The sequence below is a fragment of the Rhipicephalus microplus genome, chromosome 10, assembly GCF_043290135.1.
Source record: "Rhipicephalus microplus isolate Deutch F79 chromosome 10, USDA_Rmic, whole genome shotgun sequence".
Lineage (NCBI taxonomy): Eukaryota > Metazoa > Arthropoda > Arachnida > Ixodida > Ixodidae > Rhipicephalus > Rhipicephalus microplus.
Window position 1 is genome coordinate 55,962,701 of NC_134709.1, and position 24,795 is coordinate 55,987,495.

Consider the following 24,795-nt stretch of genomic DNA (forward strand, 5'->3'; position numbering starts at 1 on the left):
ATACGACGTGCCGCCGAATCCTCTAATTGACGATGGCCATAGCCCAGAGACGACAGTTAACCTCTATCCACTGGATGAAAGTACCAGTTTTCACGAATGCGCAAATGTGCACGTGCAGTCTCTTGTGCGCCTGATAGGAAGACTTCAGTGGAAATAAAGAAAACAATGCGTTCATCTTTGTTGATACAGCATACACGAGAAGACGACAAAGAGCAAGAAACACAGGACAGGTGCGCTAGAGCAGGCAGGCCTCAACACAAGCATGTCTCTATTTCGCCACTCAGAAATACATAACACACATAATACACATAATTTCACAGAAAGCTATAGTAGGAGCGGAGATACAGCGATCGCAGTATTTGCCTGACGCGTTGTCCTTCAACTTTCTTCATTCCACAGGAGAGGGCAGTGGCGTTCAAGAAATATCGCGGCAATTACTTGAGTTTTTTTTTCGCGGTTGTGCCATTTAGTGCCACCCCCTAACTGCTCCCACGTCATTCATGTTTGCAGTGAACGAGTTCATCTGTACTGTCGGCCCTGACATGGTCATCGAAGAAATGGTGCCACCCGATGGTCTCTGCAACTACATCTACTACACTAGTGTGGTAGTTTCGAAAGGGAATATCTATGCCATCGAGGGCACTCGAAGCTGGAATGTATTCCAAAATGCCCTTTCGACTTTCAAGAAAACTTCGGGTGGCATCGGATTCGATGTCAGGTTGGTGATTTACACTCATCTCGAAAACTTTAGGGTTCGTCACTTTCAGAACTAAATCACCACAAAACCTCATAGGGTTGTGAATTACCTGCAGTGCCTGGTGAGAGAGAGAGAGAACAAAAAGTTCTCAAGGGGGAAATCGGATGCTGTTAACCACTCAGGCAAACCTTATAATATGCGGCAAAATGTTGACATGTTGAATAGGAAGTTCCTATTGTCACAAGTGCTCTACGTTCATACGGATGCCATACGTTTTAGTCGCAAATCCTTCAACAAATAACATGATTTGAATTATTCGGATTAGGTGCGCTTTCTACAATGCAGTGCCAGCACGTGTCGGGAACGTGTTCTATAGAATTCATCATCATCACCATCGTCATCATCATCTGCAGCAGCAGCAGCAGCCTGACAAAGCCCACTGCAGAGCAAAGCCCTCTCCCATGATCCGCCAATCAAGCCGGTCTTGTGCTTCCCGTTTAATCTCATCGTGTATATTACAGATGGGTTTTAGCGCCGCTGTATTGGAGTGTTAACTTTCGTGTATTGCATCGTTAATAACTAAGCTAACAGTGTTGGGGCGTGCGCATAGGCATGAAAACGATTGGATTGGTGCACTCGACATTTTCATGATCTTAATCATTCATGTCGCAATATACGAAAAACATGGAAACATCGACTTCACACCCCAAAATAGCGGCGCCCGTGTGTTTTAGGTATTCTATTAATACTGCTCTGTAGTGACACTAACACACTGCAGTAACGATGGGGGAAGAGCAACCGCGCTTTGATGACGCGCGCTCGAAGTCGTGACGCGCGTGTGACGCTGCTTCATTGCGCGTGCGTGATCTTCGCCCATGCAGCTTCTAGCTCCTTCGTCGGGAGGAGAGGGAGAAAAAAAAAAGCAGAAGCGCTCGAAGCGTGGACATATTCCTTTAAATCCAATCTTGATTGAAGGATTAAAAAAAACGTCTGCGATGCTCATTTCAAGAAGCATTGAACACAATCTGGGGGCAATTGATCATTGCCTAGAAAAGTGTTTCAGGACACCAATATCACCCGACAGAACGCCTATACCATTCTATGTACTTGGTGCAACACTCATATTTGCATAATAATAATAATAATAATAATAATAATAATAATAATAATAATAATAATAATAATATTAATAATAATAATAATAATAATAATAATAATAATAATAATAATAATAATAATAATAATAATAATAATAATAATAATAATAATAATAATAATAATACTATTAGTGGTAGTACCATAACCAGATTATTATTATTATTATATTTTGATTGCTTAATAAAAAGTGAAGACAGCTTTCATTGCGTTTACGCCAACATAAAATAACCTAGTCGACCCAGAACACTCGTGAGGTGGCGTCGAGGCAAGCCCTTATCGTCCCCTCATGGGAGGCTGAACCTGTTGGATTCTCATAATAAGGTTTATTATTCCTCCTACATTAAATGAAACTTAAACTATGCGAACAAGGTTTTAACTAAGAAGATGAAATAACAATGAGTCTTAGGAAAACAGATTATAACAACATAAGATTATAACAACATCATACATGTGAAATATAATGTTTGTTATGGGTAATACAAGGCACACCATACATATGCCCTCGGCAAGACTACTTTCGTTGCTTCGACGGTGTTTTTTTTTTCATTCCGAAAAGGCTGTACATGGATATGCTAAGGTGTTACAGAATATTGCTCTAGGTTTTTTTTTCTTTTTTCACCAGCAGAAACAAAAAGTGGTCAGGCAAACTTCATCATTTACTGCAGCTGTTATCTGCAGATGCGTGAAAGTACAGCTTTGCAGATGTCCTCGTCACAGATGCGCAACTTCTACCCCGTGTATTCGTTCTCAGGTACGTCACCGTCCAGGACCTAGACGCAACGCTGGACAGCAAGTGGCTGAAGAACCTCACTTCGAGAAACGTGAAGCACTACGGTGTCCTCAACGTGCTCGAGACGTCTGCGAAGGTCAAGGGAGTCTTCGGAAAAGCTAAAGACCTGCTCAAAGTAAGTGCGTTGCACTGATCTCGCTAGTTTACGAGAGAGAGCGCTGGTGCCACTTTTTGGTGCTCGGCATGGATCACGGACGAAAAAGAAAAATAGAAAGGAGAGTCGAGGGATTTTCTATAGTGCACTCGAAACACAAAATACAACATAACACAAGCGCTATCAATTGAAAGTTTATAAAAAAAAAACTTTCTTCCTTTGATTTTATTGGTGCCTATTTTTAACGTCATTTCTGTGACGGAAGTACGTCACTAAATTCTTGGCGGCTCCCGGCATAAAGCACTTTTGTGTCAAAAAATGTCACACCTTTAAAAAGGAAGGCATGCACTGACCATATCTTGTCACCTCCAGCGGATAATGCGTAAGCATGAATGCGGCACGTTTGTGCCTCGGAGACGCTAGTTTTACTTTCATCGAGCTTGAAGTTAAGATTCGTGGAACCAGCCGTTGTCTGTGTTGTAGGAGTGAAACCATCGGTCTGTTTTGAGAACTAAGCGCTTCTAGAAATGCAAGGGTCGTGAGTCTCTGCAGCAGTGTTTGCAAGTATTGCATTACGATATTACCACGACACGGCTCGATACATTACCTAAACATTTAACTTACGGATTCAATAAAAGGCCGCGTGATAGATCACGACAGCTTTCTACTTGCGGTGCCAAGCCTGCAAAAGTGGAGCTGGGAGGCCTTTCATGTTTTTCTTTTTTTTATGCGAAGCTTTTCTTTGCGTACATCTGTCTGTCTGTCTGTCTGTCTGTCTGTCTGTCTGTCTGTCTGTCGATCGATCGATCGATAGATAGATGGATAGATAGATTGATAGATAGATAGATAGATAGATAGATAGATAGATAGATAGATAGATAGATAGACAGACAGACAGACAGATAGATAGATAGATAGATAGATAGATAGATAGATAGATAGATAGATAGATAGATAGATAGATAGATAGATAGATAGATAGATAGATAGATAGATTCAACCAGCCCTTTTTGTCTAGATGCTCTCATGATCGCCTAACTTGGGTAAACCAGAGTTAACGGAGGAAGGTAAACCGGCTGGACGAATATGACCCGCTGGCCATGCCGTAATTAATGTCACAATCTCGTCGTGTATACGTCGACAAACCCTTTCCACCAGCTGTGGGGCACGTAATCACAAGTGGTGCTATTCCAACAGCTATGCAGGTATGTGAAACAGGTGATTGACAGCTCATATCTGCGGAGGAATGTCTAGAACAGACATTTGTAATTTTAACTTGTGTGCGTTAAGAAAAAGCTGACATCAGCAGCGTTAACCCGGCAAATGCGAACAATAAATGCCAGTGTCCCAGCACGAATCGAACCCAACATTCTGCGTGGCAATCAAGCATTCTACCATAGAGCCAGGCCAGGTCTCAGAACGACATTTAAAGTAGACCCTAATGTTTCTGAAACATCGATTGTGGTTGCTGTGCTGGCCACCCAATTTTATAAACATTACATATGTACTCCTGTAATGCAGACGTCACGGCGGGTCGATGTCAGTTGTAGTTAGGCGTCATCCAATGAATAAGATTTATTTAGGAGTGTCCAGGGCTTGCTTACCCGTGAGCACGAGCACGTTCACATCAGCTTACCGTTTCTAGTGCAGCTAATACCCATGTTTCTGTAAACAACTGATTATATTAAACATGTGCGGCTGTTTAACAAGGGTCCGCTTTAGCGTCACTTCGTTATGTTTCACTCAACAAAAATTACAACAGGCGACTTTCATGCACATGCTTCGCATAACTATAATTTTCAAGGTACGTTGGATCTGCCATTGTTTTCGCTTTCTGTTCTCTTTCTTTCTGTGTTACTTTTATGCGCCTCTCTCTACTTATGCGCCTGTCTCTATTTATTTCCCTACTTTTTACCCTATTTCTTTGCTGCTGCTTTGTTTATTTGTCTTCATCTGTGTTTTGCATTATGGGTTTACTCTCTGCATCAAATTTTTTGTCTGCATTTTTATATATTTTTTCTCTCGGCATATGAAAGATAGATACGCCACTTCAATGCTGGCACCGGATGTATCGATTATTAGGCTTGTCGTATTATTGTGTCGCTACCAACCTGTGGACCTTCTCTCAATGTAGCACAGGTTATATTTATGTTAAACCAGTTAAACACATATTTAGCAAAAGTAAAGTTAAACTGCATCACTGGTGGTGTTGCCAGAATTATGCCAGGGCAACTACGTGAATGCCACCTTCGAGGATAAGTTGTCTATAAACACGATTATTATTGCTGTCAGCGTTTTATTTAGGTGGGATTCAGTAACTAACATTTATTTACTACAGTAGCCGGCGATGTTTTCGTGTTTCTAAACAGCTGCATTCGGCTGATTTTTTCTCTTTATTTCCTCGAGGACATCCGGCTATACGAAGTTTAATTGCGGTTTGCAGTTTTTTTAAACGTAAAATTGTTTGATGCCAGTGTCCACCGCGGCTCTGCTGACGTATTACTGTCGCGAATAAGATGTTGTGAATTGGCAAATTGCGAGTAAAAAAAAGAGAAGCAAAACTTTTGTCGTGATCATTGAACCAGCGACCTCGTTTGATGCGCTGCGCGGGGTGCTGACCACTAAGCCACAAAACGTAGGTTGTCAAAAGTGCTAACAGCAAGCCATATATATACACCACACACCATCTGGCGGTCCTCAGAGCTTCGACACTTCAGCGCGTTTTCGTCCTCAAAGGCCAGATGGCGCCAGAGGCGCGCGTTAGACCTGCTCTAAAGGTCGTTGCTTCTCGCATTTGGGAGAGAACCGCCTCAGCTGAGCATGATTTCTCCCACGCTCACGTATCAGACTCGTGAGTCGAGAGAGAACGAAGGTCACTTCACTCGCTGCCGCGGCTGCGTTTGCGGAAGGAGCACGCTGCTCACGTGCGGAGATGTAAGAATTGTGACAGTTGCTCGCGCGTGTCCTGCGCATACCTGGGCGTTCATTTCGTGCGTCTTTCTTTCTCTGTGAAATGCGCGCTTTGAGTGTGGACCTGTGACAGTTGTTAGTCCACGCTCGTCCGGTGTATTCTAAATATGTTCGTGCTTTCTGTTTGAGGTGCGTGCTGAAAGTATTGAGCTGCTTGCCGTTCTTCGCGTGACTTCGCAGCTTATTGCTGTATAGCATTTATTCTATCGCCCTTGTGACGGAACAATGCACAAAAAACGCTCAACTACCTCTTTGAGGCCACTTCACTTTCGTGTTATACCGATTTCTAAAAAAGAGGAATCAGTCAAATTTTTTTTTCAGACAATCTCCTATACCTTCAGAGCCCAAATTATATTTCTTTTGTAGCATGTCAAACAAGCCACCTAAATATATTTCGTTTAGGTCCTTGGTATTTGCCATGCTTCGAGAGAAATAGCAGATTTCGCAACTTTATTCAATTTTGCCGTGTGAAATGCCTTCGAAGAATTAATATACTTAAGTCATTATATTTAGTTGCATAACTTCATTAGGCCTCCGCAAGTACCATTTTGAGTGCATTTACTAAACGTCTTTTTTAAAATATATATATATATTGTGTCATGCCCTCTAGCTCAGTGGGCGTCAAATGACAAAACCTCACCAATAGGTGGAAACATTTTCACGACTAAAATCAACGAGCAGAGCTAGTTTAGAATTATAAAAAAAATGCGAAAGTATTTGTAGCCATATTAGGCATGGTTAGAAAAACGCTGGTTGATTTGGCATCGAATGACACAAAAGCAACTCCTTTGTAGCGCGGACCTGACCGTTGACTAACATATTTGTAGGCTTACAGAAGTCTACTTTGTATAGTAGTGAAGAAGTGTATATTTAAGGGTTCCATTATTTTGCTGTATGTCATATTATTGAGTATCTCATTATATTGCGTCGGACAAAAATAACGAGCCCTTAAATGTATACCTCTCTCTATATTATCATTCATATAGAGGGTCTCGTTCTGGCAGACTTGGAACGTTCAGGTAGTATACGAGGCTTTATTGCTCAGCTGTCAGCTCGTAATAAGTTCAAGTGCTACGTGATGCCAAACAGGCAGATAATGAGGGTTCCACACTCGCCACCATGCCTACTGGTGGCGCTGACTGACGCTCCCACGTTTAATACGTGGGAGCGTCATATAATGCCCCATTAAGTGGACGGGAGGATAGCTGCTAGCTGCCGTGGTAGCTCAGCTGGTAGAGCTTCGGGCGTGTTATTCGAGGGTCGCTGGTTCAGTTCTTGCCATCGGCAAGTTATCGTTTCCTCCACTTTTCTTTCTTGACAATTACACTACAATAACTTATAAAACAACTCCTATACTATTCTTAACGCAATCTACTGTCAAGTGTCATTTTGCATGGTAGACCTTTATCTAGCAAAAAAAAGTGGAGGTCAGCACACGTGCGTTGTAGCACTAGTTTAACGGTTTAACGCCTTTTTGTGTTTTTAACAAACTGACTCAAATGTTTTCTTGAATATTTTCAATGCACGTTTTCAGCAAATGAAGACCCTGCAAGGCAGCGACGGCAACAGGCGGACGCTGATAGCTATGGGCATATATAATTATCACGAAAAGGACGCCTGGTCGAACCTTCAAGAAATGTTTACCGAGGCTGTTGAGTGAGTTCAAAAAAGGCTTTGACGCTAGGCACTTTCTTTTGTTGTGTTATGTTCACTATGATTTCCAAGTTCGCCGTGAGTGATAACGTTTGTGCGGGAGGAGATTGATTTGCGCTGGTCATTGTAGGAAATTGACTGAAAAGCGTAGCACAAAAAAAGAGATTCTCTTAATATCGCGATAGATCTTTACCACAAGACATGATGATGGTAAAGACTTTATGCATAATTGTTCGTGCTTCTTCATATGAACACGGTTGATAGCTAGCTCTCATAGGTTGTGTATTCTTCTGTCCTAATATTTAGCGCAAAGTTTCTCACTTCGCAATGCGTATAGTACGTAGCTAAGTACGTAGCACATTTAGGCCAAACACGTCGAGCATCCATAGTTGATATTGCGTGGTCATGAAGTGGTCAATGCAGGTCTACACTAAAGCTAACACAGCTCGAAACCACTGAAAACAAGACCTCAATTATAAAGCAAAGAAACAACCTTGAAATAATAATACCATTCTGACTAAAATAACGAAAAACTTGCTTGAAGTGCTAAGCTCACACCCACGCTGCCCCATAGAGGGCGCCACCACCCCAGCCAGTGGGTAATTACCAACGGAATCGCTCGGTCGCCCGCGCCGTGCACTTTTTCAGCTTTCGCCGCAGTAGACGTATATTAGTCACTTCAGGTGCAGTGTCGACGTACGTGGACAAAGCTTGTTTTTGCCATTTCCTCTGAACATGGAGTTCTCTATAAATACACTGTAAATAATCTGGCACTAGTATCTTTGGTAGCTGCTGACGCACTGCGCTTCAGCGATCTTGGAAATGTAGGCTAGTATTCTGATTTGTCCTAATTTCGTGCTTTAGGCTCTGTTGATCATCACGTAGCTTCAAGCATCTTTGTCACAAAACGACAATACGCAATGGTTCAGCAGTTGCACTTGACAACCTTAACCTTTGAGGCTTGCCATTTCAAATCGGGTCACAAAGTTTACAACGGTACGTTCTTTGATTTGGAACAAAACAAAAAAAAATGGCAGCATATCCACGGAGTGAATGATGGAGAGTGGGGCGAAGCATTCGTCCGTCCATGCGTCCGTCTGTGTGACCGTCCATGCGTCTGTTTGTGCGCCCGTCCCTGCGTTCTTTCATGCATCCGCCCCTGCGTCCGTTCATGCGTCCATCCATGCATCTGTTTGTGTGTCCGTTCGTTCATATATTCAACACTCCAAGTCCCACCATCTCGCATCTTTTTATCATATATTCCCCATATAGAAGCACCGCCATCCAGCGGACATTCCAAGGACTAAACGAGAGGTGGCACACGCACACTTTCTTACGGCCTGCGCTTTGGGTCCACTTACCACCTTTAACCACCTCGAGTTCATGGTATATTCTAGTTCACTGTATTCATGGCACTGCGACCAAACGCTCGCTAAACCTTTCGAAAACCAAGGAGGTTACGCCCAGCGAGTATAACGTAGCAACCTTTCCCTGTAAGATAGGGCTCAATTTACATGCCAATGGCTGCTAATGAGAAATGAGAGACAGGAGAATTCGGCTTTTGCTTTCTTACGGCTTGCGCTTAGTATCTACTTCTCATTTTTAACCACCTTTAGTTCATTCATGGTATATACAAGTTCATTGTATTCATGGCACTGCGGCTCAACGCTCGCTAAACCTTTCTAAAGCTAAGGAGGTTACACCTAGCGAGTATAATGTAGCATCCCTTTCTTGTCCGATAGTGCTCAATGTACATGCCAATGGCTGCTAATGGGGATCGCAGCGTGCGCGTTGACTAAAAGCCGAATGCTCATGTCTCTCATTCCCCATTAGCAGCCATTGGCATGTACATTGAGCACTATTTTTTATTGTTAAGCAACGCACAGAAGAAATCTCTCACTGGCACCACCTTGGAGGTCAAGTGTTATACCTATTTCGGGTATGTGCCACTGGTGGTTACATACGAGGGACGCCCAAGCCACGCCATAAGGAGCTTCGCCCCTAAAATGCAGCAATAAACAATTCCACGCGTCCAATTGAAGCCCGCAAGCACGAAGACTTAAGCAAATCCGTGTACTATTCATCGTTCCAATTTCCGTTGAAAAATTACCTCGCCAGAGTTCTGTCTACATAATTTTTGTAGACTCTATGCTTCGGACTTGTGAGAGATAAAGGGCAAGACAGCTTGCGCGTATAGGATCAAGTGGACGTTCTGCCTAGTCAAGGAGTCTTGTCTTAGTCCCATTGTGCAACATATGACTGTGCCAATCACATTTAATAAGGCACTACTGTGTTAGACAGGTCAGTTAACATGCCTCGTTCCAAGACCTGCTTCATAACTATTATGTTTTCTTTGCCCAAAGTGCTTTCAGACAAAAGCGATCGGCCTGTTCATTTTGAAGCGAACATTTCATTGTTGTGTAATTATGGATCATGGCTTGCTGCAGAATAACTAGATATTTAAGAGTACGCAAATCCAAATTTAGTAAAGTTCGGGGAAAACATGGTACGTCTAAATTTTCTTGCTTGCAATGTGATTACGAGTGCCTTAAAATTCTGTTGAACGAAATATATATATATATATATATATATATATATATATATACATATATATATATATATATATATATATATATATATATATATATATATATATATATATATATAGCCATTTGCAGTCAGTGTATCAAAACTCGTGTCTGAAGGGGAGGATATGGCGCGTCGTTTATCACTACACAAACTATAGAATAAGCGATACACTAAGGTAAAATAGCATCTAATTTAGTGCACGCATTACAGCATGTAACAAATATTGTAGTGGTCGATTTTTTAATATTCTCTTTAATTTGGAACGAAAACAAAGTGTTGCAGAGCGTGCTTGCAATCATCGTAAGTTTGTTGTAGCTTCTCAGTGAAGTTGAGTTGCATGTCGAAGACTGTATCTTTAGCCCCACCGCTGTGGTCTGGTGATTACGGCGCTCGAATGCTAATCCGAAGGCAGGAGGATCAAATCCCGGCTACGGCGGCTTCATTTTAGACGGAGGTAAAAATTTTTGAGGCCCGTATACGTATAGATTAAGGTGCACATACAGATCCCCAGGTGGCCGAAATTTCCGGAGCCCTTCACCGCGGCGTCTCTCATAATCATGTCCTGGATTTGGGACGTTAAACGCCAGATATTATGAATATAAGACTGCAACCTTAAGTGAGTGCTTAAACCTGATTTCTCGTCATTATAACGTTACTGGCTTCACATACCTATGCTAGATCTTCGTACCCATGCTAGACCAAGCTTTTTCTGCGCAGGAACCTTTGATAAGATGTGCCTCCTTTGTCTCTCAACCGCAGACAAAGCGTGGCGGATACGGTCATCGCCTACAGCTCGGTGGGATGGATCCAGAGTGAAAGCGAGTGCCTCAGCGTCCCGCCGTCTGTATGGGACAAATCAGTATTCCTCGAAGATTCTGCAAAGAATGCCGATCGCGTCCCGGATATAGTGAGTTGCATGCATCATTCAAAACTCTGCTAAGCGACCCAGGGGGAGAAAGACAACGAACAAACAAAAGTTCACAAAATTTTTAGTTTGTCGGCTAAGGCATAGAGTTTCCTGTAAATACAGTAAGGATACTCTGGTGCTAGTGTCGACGGGAGCTGCAACGCGCGGCGCTTTAGTGAGCATGTGATTCATCGGTAGTGCGCAAATATGTCTAATATTCGTACTTACAGCTCCATTCGCCCTCGCGTGGCTTGGAGCTGCTTAGTGACGAGACGACAATCAGCAAAGCTTTAGTAGTTAAGCTCCACCACCACCACCTTAACTAATTAAAATTGAGTCATGAAGTTCACAATGGTTTGTTATTTTATTCGAAACAAAAAAAGGCACTGAAATAAGCAAATCCTCGAGTGCGTTCGAAGCTTTTAAAGCCCCAAAAGTAGTCAAATTTGTGCACTGCCCTTCATTTCCCTGGTGGCCGAATGATCTTAGTTCCTTCTAGTTAGTTTCAGGAAACTATATGGGCGGAAGCAACTCGACTGCGACCGCAATGGGCTGGTTCTTCTTGGTCAATGTAAGGATTCGACCCATCCGAAACTTTTCTGCACCTAACGCAATTTTGCATTGCCTACATGCCTGGTTCACCCAGCTTTTCGAAAGTGATGGTGTAATTTGATGCCATCATCTCGTGATGTCACATGCCGGGATGTCATCATGGGAAGTCACAAATTTTAGCAGTCTGTGACGCCAGTAACGGTACGCGATGATGCCATCAAGTGATCATGTTTTATATTATTTCTGTTTACGCCGGCGATGGTGATTTGCGATCGATGGATTGAAAGCGCTTGCTTTGATATACCCCGCACGTGAAACAATTCCCGGCATTAAAAAAAAAAAAACACGCAGCACATTGATGATGAAAGCTGAAAGACAGGCATATGTACTAAAACAGCTCGTTGTATAAGAGAACACCAAATAAAAGAACAGTTACAAGGCATCCTCTACACCACAGATTGTAATTTTTTATGAAGTAAGGAATCACACACTAAGACATAATCAAAATTCTGTGCAGAAGCGGGGCACCCACTACAAATACGTAAAGCAAAAATTTTAGTCTACTTTGCGATTACGAATTGAGGCCAAGCTTTTTGTAGCAGGTTTGCAAGCTTCAAACAGCACACTTATTCCACAGTTTTTGTTTTATACAGCGTGGTTGCCATTTTGCTTCTTTACCACACTTTGCCGCATATGTTAAAACAACGCTTTGCCCTAGCATGAGCTTTTTATGAATAGGCATGTGGAGGGTTCCTTTTCAGAGTGGAGGCCGCGGCTGAAGTTTCATAGCATCCCCCCTCCTACGCTAAGAAATGAGTGTATGGGGCCGCTTAGCGGCCCCCTTCTCGTAGTTGACTGGGTAATGTGCTCACGGCCGTTTCGCTTGGTTTATATATAGCAAAACTTGTATTGCAGTGGGCTGCATTTGATTGATATATTTGTGCGGTTTAACGTCCCAAAACTACTATTTGATTATGAGAGACGCCGTAGTGGACGGCTCCGGAAATTTCGACCACCTGGAGTTCCTTAACGTGCACCAAAATCTGAGTACACGGGCCTACAACATTTCCGCCTCCATCGGAAATGCAGCCGCCACAGCCGGGATTTGATCCCGCGACCTGCGGGTTAGCAGCCGAGTACTTTAGCCACTAGACCACGGTGGCGGGGCCAGTGGGCTGGATGCACGTCTGTAGAGTTACCCCAGCCTAACAAGACCACGTTTTAATCTCTTATACCTTGGTATTGTCATTCATCACTCTTTCACTCCGCAGTCACCTTTCCCCAGTGTATGCCAAAGCTAAACAGTAGCACAGGCCAACCTCTCTACCTTCATGTAAATAAATGTTACCTCTATTTGTATTGCATGACGTGACTGTATGTTGAATATATATGACAGGTGGCAGCATGAAAATAATTAGAGGCATGTCCTGTATGTCATCACCTACTTGTCTTGCTCATCGTACGCTCGTGGTTGTTTCACTGTAGCTTGATGACACCGGAATCGGTATTGGTCGGCATGGCCGTATGACGAATCTTGTACAACATGATTTACGCGCCACGCTGTTTGTGCGCTCACGGCTGTATCGCTGGCTTGATGTACACCAAATAGAGTACTGCGTGACCGGACTTTATGGCGAACATAAATGACGGATCGGAAGAAACAAATCACGACATGCATGACGCGTATATAGCATCGAATTGTGGACCTTGTCCACAATCTGATGCTATACGTCCTATATCATATTTACCACAATACACGCCATACGCATACCAGATTGTACATGCGCGCAAGCTTAACAAACGTGCGATATGTTTTGACTCTCGGGTTAGGGTTTGAATGATGTCGTTTGCCTCAAAGAGAAGCATGGCTATGTACACAGGTTTTTGCTGGTTGCTTCCCATTACGTCGATGGAGTAGCCGTTACGGAAGCCGTCGGCGGCGGACAGATACCGCCGCCACTGTCGTAACTGTGCACCGGGTGGGCTTGGGTAGATCACGCATAACTCTATTACTGTTAACTACCTTTAGCCTTAAGTGCCCCTAAGTACACATCATCTTAATCATCATCATAATCATTATAACTGGACGACGCCATTGAAGGGCAAAGGCTCTCTCATGTTGTCATGGCTCGCGCTTGCGGCTGTCACTGTCAACATCTCATTTATCCACCCAACTTTCTTTGTGGAGGGAATTTACGAAAGCAAAAAAAAAACACCAACAAGAAGGTAGAGAGAACAGAGGGGCGCGGGATCTGCCCTCATAACCACGTGTCCCTGCTTTTCGTACATGTGGCATTTTCTAAAAATTGCCTTAGTTATAACCCACCTGTCCGAGCTCTCTTCCTTTTCGGTCCTGCTTTTTTTTTTTCTCGCAATTTCTCATCCGCAATACAATATCATCTCGTCCAACACTAAGTTGTTCTTTGCTTTCTGTCTCACTATCTTGAGTTGGTGTGAGGAGAGTTTCTCGGCAGAGTGGAACCCTTGAAAGACTCACAAATTATGGATGAACCTGATGGCGTGCGTTGATGGTAGTGCGCTCTGGGGTGTGTCCGCTTTCGGTTGGTCACCCGCTGATGTCGCAGCCATTATTGACGCTATGGCCATGTTCCAAGCGCCTGTAATCGATACCGCACGCAGTATGTCTCATGTCTTGCTTGGCGCATGAAAGGAGCGTACTATACATCACCTGTGCGGCACACGAAACGAAGGGATTTTCACCCCTTGTGGAATGACCTAGCTTTGAGTTAGAATTGTTTATTCTTGCGGAATCGGGGCAGTTTTTTACGGGGCAGTGGGGTGTGTCTAATTGTAGTTTTCTTCTCTCATTGCCCATTAGCAGCGATTAACATGTTCCAGTAGGATACACCAGTCCACCACTGCGTGCTTTGCGCCTCTCCATGTTTCTCTCCTGCGCAACGCTGTGATGAGCGCCAGCGTCAACGTCGCCGACACTGTAAACGCAAGCCCCCACAGCTTCGCATCTATGCATGGTTGCCTTTAGTCGGAGATGGTGATGGTGATGAACAAACTTTATTTAATTAGTAGAAAGATCCTCCTCTCCTTTAAGGTGCGAGAGGAGAAGGGAGGACCAAACCTAGACGACGGCCATGATCCCATTGGTGCTGGCGGCGTCTCGTATTTTTTTTTCTTTTCGCGCGTTTTACTGCTTACCAAGCGTCATGTCGTGGTAAGAGTGGGGCTTTCATGAGTGTGAAATTGTACTTTATTGCGGTGTTAAAAGTACTTAAATTTCGAACGCAAACAGGTAAGCGCCGCTTCCCTAAACGGATATCTCTCGGGAACTCAGCAGTTCGGAAAGAAGAGCTTCCATTCTTCGGGTTAAAAGTGACTACAGGCACATCGTTCTATCAATTTCTCGCGAATCCCGAAAACGCCCGTCGGTCACGTGACATTACGCGAAATGGATACGACATCCACGGATCCTGTGCCACTTTCGCGGCAGTTATATTCAGCGGTGCGCTGAATTGGGTGGAATGCGATGCCAGGGGCGCAGTTAGCGGGAGGCAGTTTAGGCTCATGCCCACCTCCCTCATGCAGATTTTTTTCGCCATGCATACATTACGCAAAAGGACCATTTTCCTTCTCTCCAGCTCCCACTTTAGATCAAGGAGATACCCACCCCCTTCCAAATAATAAATAAAATTATTGAATATAACCTTGTGCTAGGTTTAGCGGCGGCGTTTCGTCAAAGGCAAGAAGCGTGTTTGCTCGTTGTTGCAGTGATTATATGTGAATTGGTATCAGAGATGTCAGTGATGAAAGACTGGCCATAGTCGCGTTATGCGTGCCTGAAAAGGGCAGCTTATTCGGTGGTCCACCCCGCGTCTATCTTGCTTTTATCGAACTTCACACATATAGAATTGATCTCATTTTCGTCACCCTCATCTCGCATTGCAAACGCATGTCAGCATGTCCGTTCATATTGTGTTCATTATTTATTTCTTTTTTTTTTGCGCAGCAAACTGTCGTAGGTATGATGAAAAAAGACCGGAAAATCAAGGAAGGAATTAGAATAGGTTTCTCCTTTGAGCTGGCAACCCTGGCGTATATATTATTGAAGTTGGACGCTGCGAACCCGTACAAAAACATTAACGCACCTTGCTCGAGAATGTTCCTCACCGACCTCAGCCAATTGGTAAGTTGTCATGCATTGCTACACTATTAACCGTGTCTTCTAAGGTACGTTGCCACCTCTGTGAAACGCTTTTAGGGGCGAAGCTCCTTATGGCGTGGCTTGGGCATCCCTCGTAGTACGTAACCACCAGTGGCACATACCCGAAATATGTATAACATTTGACCTCCAAGGTGGGGCTGGTGAGAGATTTCTTCTGCGCGTTGTTTAACAATAAAAAATAGTGCTCAATGTACATGCCAATGGCTGCTAATGGGTAATGAGAAACAGGAGCATTCGGCTTTTAGTCAACGCGCACGCTGCGATCCCCATTAGCAGCCATTGGCATGTACATTGAGCACTATCGGACAAGGAAGGGTTGCTACATTATACTCGCTGGGTGTAACCTCCTTGGTTTTAGAAAGGTTTAGCGAACGTTGAGCCGCAGGGCCATGAATACAATGATACCATGAATGAATTCGAGGTGGTTAAAGGGGGGAAGCAGATACGAAGCGCAAGCCGTAAGAAATTAAAAGCTGAATCCTCCTGTCTCTCATTTCACATTAGCTGCCACTGGCATGTACATTGAGTACTATCTTACAGGAAAAGGTTGCTACGTTATATTCGCTGGGCGTAACCTCCTTGGTTTTAGAAAGGTTTAGCGAGCATTGGGCCGCAGTGCCATGAATACAGTGAACTAGTATATACCATGAACTCAAGGTGGTTGAAGGTGGGAAGTAGATCCGAAGCGCAAGCCGTAAGAAAGTGTGCGTGTGCCACCTCTCGTTTAGTCCTTGGAATGTCCACTGAATGGCGGTGCTTGTATATGGGGAATACATGATAAAAAGATGCGAGATGGTGGGACTTGGAGTGTGGAATAGATAGACGAATGGACACACAGACAGATGCATGGATGGACGCATGAACGGACGCAGGGGCGGATGCATGAACGAACGCAGGGACGGGCGCACGAACAGACGCATGGACGGTCACACAGATGGACGCATGGACGGACAAATGCTTCGCCCCACTCTCCATCATTCACTCCGTGGATATGCTGCCATTTTTTTTCGGTCCTCATCCTAGAATGAATGCTTAGTATTGCCCTGAAGAAAAATCTACTTAAAAAGACAACTTGAGAAAGGTTAGGCAAACAAAGTGCAAATAATCGCAATTTATTCACTGAGATTAGCGAAGTTTTGCTCGACACACGAAATTACAAAATTAATGCTTAGGTTGCCAAAATGCTCGGCTGCTGAGCCGAAGGTCGCGGTTTTGAACCCGGCCTTGACGGTCGCATTTCTGTGGAGGCAAAATGGTATAGGCCCATGTACTCTGTGATGTCAGTGTGTGTTAAATAATTCGTGGTCAGAATTTGCGGAGCCCTCACTACTGCGCCTCTCATGAGCATATTGTGGTTTCCGGACGTGAAACACCAGATAATATTATTGAGATTGCCCAAATGTCTTTTCGTAACACAAGCAGGCATAAGTACAGATCTTTTCATAAAAAAAAAACAGAAATGACTTGAAAGCAATGTAGCTGTAAATCAAGCCTATGCAATTAACTATTATCGCTGCACTCTGCTATGGTAGGGACGAAAAACCAGGAAAACATAGTATAGCCGAAAAAACCAAAATGTGTGATTTCAGGTGCTTGTATTCCAGTGGAAAAATTTTAATATGAAAAGTCACTCGTGGTTTCCAATTGTCCGAGTTTGTTAGATAGGTTGGTGTTCGATAGGAAAGGGCATGCGAAATTTTATCGAATTATATTGATTGATTCAAAAGTAACACTTTCTTTGCAACAAAAAGCGATCAAAAATAAAATTTTGAGAAAAACAAGAAGTTCGATAAGTGTGTCACACACCTCATTGGATGGTGAATACACAAAAGGTCATGCACCCCCCCCCCCCAAAAAAAAAAATGAAACCGCCGATGATGCGCTTACTCTTAAAGAATCGGACACTTTTACGGCAACTGAAGAAGCCGCCAATAATGCATGCCGACACCTGAAGAAGCGAAATGTCACCGGCATAATCCACGTTGCTCATAGTTTGCCAACACAGCTGCCACATCTATAGATACGAAGGCATCCGTCCACCCCCAGTTCCTGCTGCGTCCCAGAATATTGCGTGCATAGGTCATCCCAAAGTTGAAATTTTATGTAAAAGTTTTAGCGCAGGCACGTGCCTCAGCTAATCCACGCACGATTTCTCCAATCTAGACCGTCGCACGCCTGGAACTCGTTAACGCTGGACTCCAGGTGCCCTGTCCAGTCAGCAGACATCTTATCTGTCCCAAAACTCGCCCCCCCGTCGTTGTTTGTCTCCGGGAGTTGCAGTCCGGTGCATTGTCTGCCATTCTGCGTTTTTAGGGTCCAAGCACCTTATTACCGCACAATTTACAACCGTGTGCGATCCATCAGCGCCGTGCACATTGAAAGTGCAGGTGCTCCATCTGTGCAGCGCTGCACGAAGAACAACCGCATCAATTCACTCCATTTCAGCACATCGTCCATGCGTCATTCACTCTGTCCGTTTGTCCATCGTTTATGCAAGTCGGCGACTTCAACGTAGACAGTATAGACCTTAGTACTTCGCCCACGCGTCATCGCTCAATTTTGAATGCAAAGTGTTTCTTTAAGTACTGCAAACTCTTTTGGCATCTATCTATCTATCTATCTATCTATCTATCTATCTATCTATCTATCTATCTATCTATCTATCTATCTATCTATCTATCTATCTATCTATCTATCTATCTATCTATCTATCTATCTATCTATCTATCTATCTATCTATCTATCTATCTGTCTGTCTGTCTGTCTGTCTGTCTGTCTGTCTGTCTGTCTGTCTGTCTGTCTGTCTGTCTGTCTGTCTCTCTCTCTGTCTGTCTGTCTGTCTGTCTGTCTGTCTGTCTGTCTGTCTGTCTATCTATCTATCTATCTATCTATCTATCTATCTATCTATCTATCTATCTATCTATCTATCTATCTATCTATCTATCTATCTATCTATCTATCTATCTATCTATCTATCTATCTATCTATCTATCTATCTATCTATCTATCTATCTATCTATCTATCTATCTATCTATCTATCTATCTATCTATCTATCTATCTATCTATCTATCTATCTATCTATCTATCTATCAATCTTTCTATCTATCTATCTATCTATCTATCTATCTATCTATCTATCTATCTATCTATCTATCTATCTGTCTGTCTGTCTGTCTGTCTGTCTGTCTGTCTGTCTGTCTGTCTGTCTGTCTGTCTGTCTGTCTGTCTGTCTGTCTGTCTGTCTGTCTGTCTGTCTGTCTGTCTGTCTAGTCACTTACACCTTGGCACTCTTGTGATCACCACCTTAACTTGGCGTTAACCAAAATTAGTATGGAAGGGTAAGATGATTTTACAAATTGGACACGCTGGTCAAGACACGAATAATGCCACTATCACGTCGCGTACCTCGTCAGACAATACCCGTCAGACAGTGACACATACCCATGAGTTTGTATCTGCCATTGGTATGCGAGTATGTGCCACTGGTGATTGACACTCGATTATCTACCCATGAACGACGGGAATACACATGGGCCATTTTCCCGCGTGAGCGTTAAAAAAATCTGATATCAGCAGCGTCGACCCAACAAATGCAAAGAATAAATGTCAGGGTCCCCACAGTAATCAAACCCAAGTATTATGCGTGGCAATCAAGCACTCTACTACAGAGGCACGCCAGGTCTCGAAACTGCTTTTCAAATAGACCCTTATGTTCGTGAAACGTCCATTGTGGTTGCAGTGCTGTATATCCAGATATTTAAACATTGCAGATGTATACTCCTTTCATACAGCCGTCACGTCGGGGTAACGTAGATTGTATTTAGCTGTAACGCGCTGAAGTCAATTTATGTAGTAGTTTCTAGGGCTACCATCCTCGCGAGCAGCAGCGCATCATATCAGCTTAACGCTTCTGGTGCTGCGAATACTCATGGTCCTGTCGGTATTGTTGCGCAATTGCAAATAACTAGTTATATAAACATCTGCAACTCCTAAACATATGTGCATGTTATTATTGCGTTATTATGGGTGACGGAGCGAGAGGACAAAAATAAAAACGAAGATTAAAGCTAGCACAGCAAGTATTTAGAGGGAATAATTCGAGATGCATTGCCACGAGGAACTCAATGAGAAAGAGAGAGATAGATAGAAAAAGACATCAAGACGGGAAAAATGAGAAAGAAAGGCAAAATAAGAGAAATATATATAGAGAAAGAGCGACAAAGAGAGAGAAAACAAGCATACCATAACTATGAGTAGGGTTGCGTAAGAAGGAATTTGTAAAGTAAAACCGGGAGAGGACACTGTTTACCCACCTGGCTCCACCCCCCCCCCCCCCTGTTTCTTGATATAGCGTTCATTGTAGTGGTCTTGATGGCCCATTTCTCTTTTTTTTTTAGGAATGCCGCGCCGGCAACGCATTAGATTGGATTCACATAACGCATGTCGGGAGCTCCACTGCAATATTAATGGCAGACGACGCTTTCAGCCTCGAGAAAAAGGCGAGTATTTTGCTGGTCGAACAATTGATGCGTGGACTGATTTTGTTTTGCTTCACGTGACTCTGTCGGTGCTTGTGTGTTTTTTTGTCGTAACCGCCGCGGTCGTTTAGTGCTTATGGTGCTCCACCGACGACCCAAAAGTCGCGGGTTTGAATCAAAGGCGGCGGGGGTGGCTGCACATTCACTGGAGGCCAAAAAGCTCGACACCTGTGCACTTAAATGTATAGGTGCACGTTAAAGAACTGCGGGTTGTCAGAATTTCCGGGGCTCTCTACCACTGCGTCCCTCGTGATGATATCTTGGGTTCGGGACGTTACACCCAGGTGGTAATGTTCACTATATGTCGAAGGAACCGACAATTTCTACAATGCCGGGACGTGGGACGAAAAGCGAGATTGGCGCCATTGTTTTGTTGTTGTTGTTGTTGTTGTTGTTGTTGTTGTTGTTGTTTTGACACGCAAAGTGCGCTTTAAACATGGACACTCGTTAATAGAGTTTCCGAAATGCCAGAATAACACTAAAAGCCGCAGTGTAGCGCCAATATAAACTGCGAAATCGGACCCGTCAATGCAATTTTGTGGGTGGTCAGGCATAATTACAGCAGTCCGGAGGCTGTTCTGACATAATTGCGTAAGACGAAGACTCGTTAGTGTGTGAATGTGTACTGCGACCCTCTTAATTTCATGTATGCATTGCGCCTGATGCCGATGGCAATGAGATAGCACAGATGGTCCGTGTTGCGTCTTCTGGTTATGCTCTTCTATAGTTGATGTCATTGCCCTTCCGCCTCGGTGGGACAGTGGTGACGACCGGTGAACGGCTGCTTGCCCAATAATTATAGCTCACTTCTACGGGCGACGTGCAAGGAGATCGGAAAATAGGTCTATATAAAGTTCGCAGTCGTAACGCTGCTTTAGCTGAGCCGTTTCTTCTTTTTGTCGTATTCTTAAATCGTGTCGATCGCAAGTCGGACTTTTTTTTTACGGAACGCGGTTGAAGAATGACAAAGACATTAGTAATAAAGGACCGGATCTTTTGAAACGGGAAATCTACGCCGCGTCCACTCCGTGAGGGTGATCTTTCATCAAAGCCATTTTTCAGTCATTATTATCCCGGGTGTTCTTCACATACAATCGCCCTTATGGGCCTTAGAAGTGGAATCGCTGTTCGTTAATGTGCTGCCTCAGCTTTGAGCTCGCGTTTCCGACTATTGGACTCTTTGATGCACTTGTACGCTTGGCGAGCCCGTTTCTGTGCGCTTTAAGCATGGCGACGTCTTTACGCGTGAGTGTATACGATTGGCTAGTGAAATCACGTGTAGTTAAGAGAGCACGTGACTCGTTACGGCTGCCTTCCGAGATCTCGTGATTTCATGAATTAGCCACTGCATTCAGAGTGCTCGCGTTTACACACGATTAGTCAAAGTGAAATTGAATGAACTGCCGGCTAAAAGATTGAAGGTTCAGTGAACGCCTCCCGGTTCTAAGTGCATGCATTTACACCTGTCAAGCTGGTCAGTCGAGATGACGTGATCTACTGTCTCAGCCCATGGTCCATGATTTCCGGGAAACTAAAATATGTGCGGACGCTAAATGACCACTACAGCAGCATATCTAGGGAGATTGGCGATAGAAGGCATTGCCTATCTCAAGGAATGTGTGGGACGCTAAATGACCATTGCTGTGGCATATCTAGGGAGATTGACGATAAAAGACGTTGCCTATCTCAAGGAATACTTGTTCCTTGACTATGCAGGCTGAGTGCGTATCTTTGCATATGAGAATTAGGTACACCACGTCAGCATAAGTGATTTGGTGAGCTTAGCGGTGACGGCGATCACGAACCACGGTCACCGCCGTTGAACATGGTGGCACGCATTACAGTCTTCTCTACCGCGACATTTCCCATTATAAGCCGCCGTGGTGATTCAGGTAGTATGGTGCTCATCTACTGACCCCATGTGTCATGAGGTGCAGCACTATATGCTGCACGTCATGGCACACATCACCATATGTGGTGACGAGAAGGTGAACCGCAACTTCAGAACTGTCACCAACGGGCGCCGAGCTCCCAGTTGGCGCTGCTAAGTGTTGGCGTATATTTTTCCATTCCTTTTTGGGCATGCGCCAGTACGCTCCTAGTTGAGCCGATGTCCATGGTGAATGAGCCGATGTCCGTAGTGAATGTGCGGCAAGTGAAGAAAAAAGTTGTTGCTAAGGAAAGTGTGTTGGCATCGGGCGACGACAACGTCGAAGATGGTGGCGCAGACGACGTCAGAAGACAATGCTAGCAACGAGGAAGTGTGTCCTAGTTCCACCTACCCTTTCACACGCTTAGGTGGCGTTATTTCAACCCGATGGCTTGTCGTTCGTGGAGCTGCCTCAAAAAAAAAAAAGAACTGGGACTGGTCGATAATAGACTCATTGATTGATATGTGGAGTTTAACGTCCGAAAAACGCCATATGATTATGAGTGACGCCGTAGTGGAGGGCTCCGGAAATTTCGGCCACCTGGCGTTCTTGAACGTGCACCCAAATCTGAGCACACGGGCATACAACATTTCCGCCTCCATCGGAAATGCAGCCGCCACAGCTGGGATTCGATCCCGCGACCTTCGGGTCAGTAGCCGAGTACCTCAGCCACTTGACCACCGCGGCGGGGCTCGGTAATAGACTGTAACAATGGTCGGTGATAGACTGTAACTACCTGCAGCACGCTTCAACAAGCTATGGGGCGTGTTGTGAGAATTATGAAGCCCACAAGCCCACACGCGCAGGGTCTGAGCCAGCCGGTCTGAGAACTGGCGAATCTCCTTGTCCTTTCTTTCGCCCTCTTCGTGTGTGACAAAGAAATTTTCAGAAATGCATTGCGTACCACTCTAAACAACTTGAAGGGCGTGCGAGTGGTGAATATATTCTGGTGGCCTGCGTAACGCCGTAAGTTCTGTACCAAAAGCAAGTCGATATCTTAAAGGGGAACTTAAGTGGAACATTCACTTTGATTGACAAAGAGCTATCTGGAAACTCTCATGTCATATGTTTCACAATCATAAAATTATTATCAGTGGATAAAATCAAGGTTGAAGTTTCATTTTTAAAAGTGGCACCAAAATATCCGCGCTTAATGTTGAAATCTTTAATATGTGTAAATCACATTTGTGCGACATTAGCCGGAGAAAACTTTCTCAAACTTCGTATGCTATACCTATGGAGCCCATAGTTGACAATGAACTTCATTTTTATCGATTGCAAGTTATGTAGGACCCAGTGGAAGCTTTTACAATTTGACGTCACGGAATTTAGTGCGGTAATCTCAGGGTGGTGTCTCCATCGGTATTTTCATCTCGCGAGTTTTCTCGCTTACCTAGAGTCATGTCGAGCTATTAGGGGTGTTTTCAGGGTTCAGAAATTGTACTTTACCACTGCGCTAAAATTTGGTCGCTCTTTGGTGTCCCTCTAAGTACAGTATAACGTGTTCAATACCTTTTGAAACGTAATATAGTTGTGTATTTTAACCGGGTTGGTTGTGCGACGCTAAGCTTAAACACATCAAGTTGGGCATCATAAACGATCACACCCTAATGACAATGTCTTTTCATCCATAAACCACCACCCTGCAGCGTCTACAGCAGATGTATAAAAAAACATATCTGTGAACGACAAAAGTGCTACCAAATTGCTGTTAAGCAGAACAAAATGAAAGGCCACGACATTCGAAATGCACCGGTTTTAACCACACTTAAAAGGATATGTTTGAACCAATGAACCGGTCTTTAACCACACATAAAAGAATATGTTAAAACCAATGTTTAACATGAGCACAATAGAAAGCTGTTAACCAGAACAAAGTAGAAGGCAACGATTCATGATCAGATGTAGCTCTGTTTCGCGCCATCATCAGCATTCACTTCGTGGATATGCGTGGATTTTTATTGGGTAAACTGCGCAACGCTGCAAATGAGCTAATACGTACAAGCACATCTTGTGTCTTAATTGTGTGTGCCTCATAACGCACTAATTGACTCGAGGCTCTCATTTCTCGACGCGCGCGCAGTGCGAAGAACTGAGCAAGAGCTCGACCTCGCTCAGGCAAGACGTGTCGGTGCTGCTGTTGAACGCTCACCTGGGTGACTTCAGCAAGAACGGAAAGTGCTCGAAAGAAAAGCACGAGGACCGGAAAGACCCGTTCTATCGGATCCGCGCGGTCAAGACCAAGCTCAAGATTCCGTGAAGCCGCGCACCGTTTAGGGAACCAACTTTGTCGCAGGACGATTGGAGGCAGCGTTGTGCAGTGGCGTCTTTGTCACGACCGGGAATAGAAAGCGCTGTCGCCTTGACGTCCATAATTATCAATTAGTATACCTATCTTGGACTTCGTGTATTATGAGTCTGTTGTATGTTCAATAGTATTTTGCTACTTTTTATGCGAATATTTATACAAAACTTACGCGAAGGCCATGGAAGCCGCCGTGAAATAAAAAAAGAAATGCCAGATGTCGTGAGTGCTATCAGCTATGATATGTAATCCACCTTGGCCTCGGCAACGAGCTCATGAAATACGCCATCGCAACGGCACCCCGCCACATCTAATTGTGAAGGCCAGGACGTAACTTGAAACTACGTTAGAGGTACGGTTGAACGGGTTTTCAAATTTGGCTACAGTATTATGAAATCAACTGAATCGTAA

At 44.0% G+C, this 24,795-nt stretch overlaps 1 protein-coding gene across 1 annotated transcript; it reads left to right on the plus strand.

Moving 5' to 3' along the window:
• The first annotated feature begins 542 nt into the window (after positions 1–542).
• Positions 543–24,339, plus strand: LOC142774249 (uncharacterized). Its single transcript, XM_075874637.1, has 7 exons — positions 543–718; positions 2,607–2,760; positions 7,244–7,365; positions 10,711–10,858; positions 15,393–15,569; positions 20,008–20,109; positions 24,163–24,339. The coding sequence occupies exons 1-7, from the start codon at positions 543–545 to the stop codon at positions 24,337–24,339; spliced, it is 1,056 nt and encodes a 351-aa protein (XP_075730752.1).
• Positions 24,340–24,795: the final 456 nt, after the last annotated feature.

Excerpts from the sequence above, each read along its gene's own strand:
- LOC142774249 (XM_075874637.1), top strand. The coding sequence starts at position 543 with ATGGTCATCGAAGAAATGGTGCCACCCGATGGTCTCTGCAACTACATC. Across the intron at positions 2,761-7,243 it reads AAGCTAAAGACCTGCTCAAA|CAAATGAAGACCCTGCAAGG; the intron begins GTAAGTGCGTTG and ends GCACGTTTTCAG. Across the intron at positions 20,110-24,162 it reads CTTTCAGCCTCGAGAAAAAG|TGCGAAGAACTGAGCAAGAG; the intron begins GCGAGTATTTTG and ends ACGCGCGCGCAG.